General features: G+C 34.7%; 2 protein-coding genes across 6 annotated transcripts in view; both read right to left on the bottom strand.

The window, feature by feature from the left end:
- Nucleotides 1-1,055: 1,055 nt before the first annotated feature.
- LOC127804737 (probable polygalacturonase At1g80170) lies at nt 1,056-3,723 on the bottom strand. Of its 4 annotated transcripts, none has more exons than XM_052341702.1 (9): nt 3,107-3,723; nt 2,844-2,981; nt 2,521-2,715; nt 2,422-2,442; nt 2,120-2,327; nt 1,954-2,035; nt 1,755-1,863; nt 1,490-1,603; nt 1,056-1,384 (listed from the first exon to the last, which is right to left on the bottom strand). In XM_052341702.1, exons 1-9 carry the CDS (start codon nt 3,239-3,241, stop codon nt 1,151-1,153), a joined length of 1,236 nt encoding a protein of 411 aa, XP_052197662.1. In that variant the 5' UTR covers nt 3,242-3,723; the 3' UTR covers nt 1,056-1,150. The 4 variants fall into 4 exon arrangements, with proteins under 4 accessions (XP_052197662.1, XP_052197665.1, XP_052197664.1 ...); XM_052341705.1 differs by having other exon boundaries at nt 1,954-2,014; XM_052341704.1 differs by having other exon boundaries at nt 2,542-2,715.
- A 148-nt stretch (nt 3,724-3,871) lies between these two features.
- LOC127804736 (protein CLP1 homolog) overlaps nt 3,872-5,186 on the bottom strand; it is a 5,335-nt gene continuing 4,020 nt past the window's right edge. For both annotated transcript variants that reach the window (XM_052341700.1, XM_052341701.1), the window contains exons 9-10: nt 4,340-4,384; nt 3,872-4,239 (exon numbers count right to left, since the gene is read on the bottom strand). In XM_052341700.1, coding sequence (XP_052197660.1) covers nt 4,152-4,239; nt 4,340-4,384 — 133 coding nt within the window. In that variant the 3' untranslated portion in view covers nt 3,872-4,151. The remainder of the gene's footprint in view (nt 4,240-4,339; nt 4,385-5,186) is intronic.

Here is a 5,186-nt window from a genome sequence, read left to right as displayed (position 1 = left end):
ATTATAATTTATTTTCTCTCCTTGAAAACTGGATGAGATATCCAATTTTCAACAAATTCCAATTTACATACTTTATTGTCAAATGACAGATATAATTTGACTTCTAATACAAATAAATCTAATGTATCTATAAACCTGAACCTACTATCTATGTATCACTCAATCTAATAAGTATTTTCATAATTTGAAGAAAAATTATTTAAATCTTGATTTTTTTTTTTAAATATGATATGCTCTCTATATTAATGGTTTAAATATATTTTTAAAATTAAAAATTTTAAAAGAATTATAACTATATAAATAAAAACACTTGTGGTATTAAATTTTATAAAAAAATAAATTATTTTCTTAATGCATGAATAATTTATAAAATATTATTAAACATTTCTATTATTGTAATTTTAGTAAATTTCTTTTTAAAATTAAAATTAATAAAATCTTATTTTTGTTCTCCTATCATAAAAAAATTAAATAATTTAACTATATTTTCAATTAAAAATATTTACTTTCTAAACTTATAAAAAAAATTTAAAGATAAATTATATAAAAATTCCCTGCACTTAGGGTCATATGTAATTTACCCCCTATGTTTTTTATTGTATCCAAAAATCTCTTTACACTTTCAAAATGTTACAATCAATCATAATTTGTTATTTTATACAATAATTTATATATAAAATACATAATTCTACGTATGTAATTTCAATATATCAAAATAATACAAAATTTTACATTAATCAACCAATGAATTGCATAAAATTATGTAAAATAACAAAAAATTATGGCTATTTACAATATTTTAAAAGTGTAAAAGAGTTTTTTAATACAATCAAAAATACAGGGAGATAAATTACACATGACGCTAAGTGAAAGAGGTTTCATATAATTTATCTAAAATTTAATTAATAATTTTACATCTTCAAAAATAAAAAATAAATTTTTAATAATTTCTATTATTTATTTATATTAATAAAACACCACTAAAATAATTATCGTCTTAGCTCCACCTAGTCTTAAGCTGGCACTCTTCTTAAGTTTACAAATAAGAGTAAATATACGCGAGAAGTGTTAATACTATTCATATGGAATTCATTATCATCATCATTTCTGCTCGTTACAGTGGAGAAAATTGTAAAACAGCAACTTCTAATTAATGGGAGAGGCAAGGGACACTGGGGGAAATGTCGCCACGTTGCCTGCCTTGGACGTTCAGACACAGCGACGTCGTTTCAGTTTGGCCCTGACTCGAGCCAAGATTGACGTCGCTCAAAAGTATATCTTTGCATGGAACTGACTCGCTGCACGCAAATCTCACTGCCGTCTCCTCTTTTGAAGTCCCTTCTATTCCACTGTATCTCACATTGCTTACTTCTACCGCCGATGTCTGTCGACAACGTTAACAAGTCACGGCACATATCAACCTCAGGAAATGCTCAAATTTTCAAGTCAAAGACGCCCAAAATAAAATGAAGAGAAAGCAAGAACTCACTTGATTCCTGCAACGTTCGTGGTCGCAGTAGTACTGGTCGATGATGATGGGTTGGCCCACTCCGTAGCACTTAATCTGCTTGAACACGATGTTCCTAGCAAACCCTTTTCCTCCCTAATAAAACAGGTAAATAAGCGCCCCTCATAGGAACAAATAATAACAATATATCAAGTTTTAAGTGAATGTTCTTTAAGATTACTTGGCACGTCCGTAAGAATAAACAATAACAATATATCAAGTTTTAAGTGAATGTTCTTTGCATTACCTGCCACGTCTTTATTCTTGCTCCATTGGATGTATTTCGGAACTCGACATGGCTTACGTGGACATGCTCTACTGTCTCGTATTTCCCGTTCTCGCCTAAACTTCCAATACTTTCATCAAAGAAGAGAGAAAAAATAAATAAATAAAACCTCTTTTAATTTCATATACAGTAAATGTTTGGGAGATGTACAGCCGTTCACCTTATGCCATGCCCTGGTCCGCATTTGATCCTGCTAATATGGACATGTGCAGACCCATCTCCTATAGAAATACAGTCATCACCTGCATTTAAGTAGAATCAAATTAACGGTACCGATACTATCGTACTATAAATGAAACATGCCACATATATTGATGTAACGGTACCGGTTTGGATGTGAGCGTGGTTTATGAAGACGTTTTGGGAATGTTGAGTGTGAATTCCATCCGTGTTTGGACTATCCCGAGGGGCCATGATGGTGAGAGCAGAAGCATGTATCCATCTCGACCTTTCGATGGCAATGTGCATCTGAGGGCTGTCCAGAAAGGTTAGGCCATTGATATGCAAGTTGTTGGAGTTTGATATTACAAGCCCCTGCAAATCAAATCACCTATTGGAGTTCCAAATGCATTGATGTTTTAACTTGTTATTTGCGTTGCACATATATACATCAGTGGAGATCACTTACAGTGGGTTTCGTTGGACAGCTCTGTAAAGAAGCAAATATGGTATTAGCAAAGCCAAGATGGTGCCCAACAAGGAAAAGATCACACATAGATATAGGTACCAGATTGGTAGATAGGCTTGCCTTCTCTTCATGCTTGCAACGGGAGCGCCACCATTCTGCTCCCTGGCCGTTGATGGTACCCGACCCTGATATGTAGAGGCCATCCAGTTGAGAAAAGCCAATCCATTGATGGCACTTCTTTCCTCTGCATTTCCATTTTGAGGGATCCCAGGGAGCAACTAGCGTCCCATCTATCTGTAAAATCAATTCAATTCAATATATATGTATACTCCAAGAATTGTTCTTAACAAAAAAAAAAATGAGGTCTATATAGGTGAAGGTAAAAAGCCCATAGAAAAGCTATTATGTAATCATTTTGTTACCACAATTTTGACTAAGTTAGATTTGCAAGGGCCATAGAAGACCACTGGTTGTAGCAAGAAAATATAGCCACGGGGAATATGCATGGTTGGAGAACTATCCCTCACCGAGCACGTAGATTCCCATGCATCTTCGAATGCCTGCACAGTATAAACCATCAATAACAATAAGCGTAACTTTGATAAAAATGACGTGCTGAAAATAAATCCATGAAATCTACGACATGCTTTTTCAATTGAAGAGTTGAGAATTGAATGCATCTGACCCTGGTATCGTCAGTTGAACCATCTCCGGTTGCTCCGAAATCTAACACGTTAAAGGCTTTGTCGTGTCTAAGGTGACACTGAACTGAGAGTGCGGAGAGACTGGAAGCGAATAAGATCAGGAGAAATTTTGCCATGGACCTGACCAGAACTGAAACAAAAGCAAGGGAGGCCTGTCCCTAATTTCTGAACAGGGGAGAAACTAACTACGAGTTGAAAGACAAACATACTCACAATTCACGTTCTTTTCATGTCAAGAGGCCTCCCTTATTTTTAGGCTACCAATTGTTTGTAATCAAGATGAATATGTCACGCTAATCTTCTCCTCCTTCCTTTAAGGACAAAAATCTTGTACTGCACCTAACGAGGATTCTCCTAATTATATTTTTTGTGATCCAAAAACAAGAAAAATAGCTTTCACAGATGAATTTACATTAGTCTCAATACCACCCACAACCAGAGAGAGAGAGAGAGAGTCCTCTTGTCGGCTGGGATATAGTTTCCCAAAAAATACAGATATAGAATAGGGAATTAACGGTATTGCATAAAACCAGCGAAAAAAAAAAGAAGAAGCAAAATCAGAAGCAATACAAAACAAAATAGCTAAAAGAAACTAAAAAAGAGAGAAGAAGCCAGCATCATATAGATCACCCGTGTCATTTGTGTCCCAACAATATAAGGCACACGAGTGCTGTGACATCACTTCATCACATACTCCGCGCCCCCACCTCCCGCGGCCAAAGAATAATCTTAAATAAAACCGAGAATAGTGGCCAAAAGCTTTCCGTGTAACTATATTTCCAACTACCAATAGAATGGTAAGCACAAATCTCTCATCAACCAGAAGGGTAGCTAAGGCCACAACCCACAATACAAACACATTTCTAACTGATACCTTATATGTAGAATTTAAAGGGTTTGAACTCTGAAAAACCCCTAGCAATGTCAATGATTATACATACAGCGGCTAAAGATTGGAACTAAATACGCATCCTAAACAAGCATTGAGATGAAAATAAGGCACATCCTGCAATTATTCCAAAAAATTCAGGTTTCAATCCATGTCACAGTTCCCACGATCAAAAATCTGCTTGGGAGATCCCCAACTGATGGAGCAAGGTATGTAATCTTCTTCCTGTAAATGATGAATTAGAATTAGAACAAACAGAACAAGTGCATTAAGTCTGAACCAAATCAAAAAGTTTTTTTATGTATATATAAACTGAAATTCTAACCTCTGAATATCTATGTCTGTGATATAGATGAAACCAGCAACATTACTGTAAGGAAAAAAGTAAATGCAGTCAGCACATCTTCTGTTCATTTTTCCAATATAAACGTATTCTAAGAAGGTGACTGAAATACCATCTCATAGATCATGCTTTACACATCAGACACTTGAATCAAATTACAGAAGCACTGAGAATGTTATCGTGAATGTGTGACAAATAAGGCAAAATAAGAATGAGGTCATGAACCAAAAATAAAGTTGGGCTGACACCTATTAAAAATAAGATGTTTGGGTCACGATTAAGATTATTTGAACATGCAAAAGAAGATTGATAGACTTACTTATGAGGCAAGTGGATGAAATGGAGACAATTTGTAGCAAAAGAGAAAATGTAAGACCAAGAAAAATCTTGGTGGAAAACTCGTATATATGACCTCATAAACAATTTGCTCATAGATGTTCCATGAAGGTCCACAATTTATGTAGCTGATCAAACCTAGTGGGATTAAGCATTGGGATTGTTGTTGCCTGACTAAGTGAGAAAGGCATTACAAAATTTGATTGGAGAAATGAAGATTATGTATTGCAAACCACTGAAAACAATTTTGAACTGTTAATTCATTAACCCTGTGATAAAATGGAGAGAAGGTTTTAGCTTCTGAGTGCTTAGGAGTTAGGACCAGCCCAGCAGCTAATATGAAGAGGTTTCCTGAAACAAAATCCATTAAGGATTGAAATTGCCTAATAAGCCCAGATATGGATATATATGGAATGTGGCCACGTCAACAAAATGAGGATATGGATATGTGAGGATGTGTCAAAAAATTATATTTCTATTAGCCATATCCATA

Source organism: Diospyros lotus, chromosome 6 (genome assembly GCF_014633365.1).
Source record: "Diospyros lotus cultivar Yz01 chromosome 6, ASM1463336v1, whole genome shotgun sequence".
In the NCBI taxonomy this organism is placed as follows: Eukaryota; Viridiplantae; Streptophyta; class Magnoliopsida; order Ericales; family Ebenaceae; genus Diospyros; species Diospyros lotus.
The sequence above is the reverse complement of the archived record's forward strand: the minus strand, read 5'-3'. Positions and strand labels throughout refer to the sequence as shown.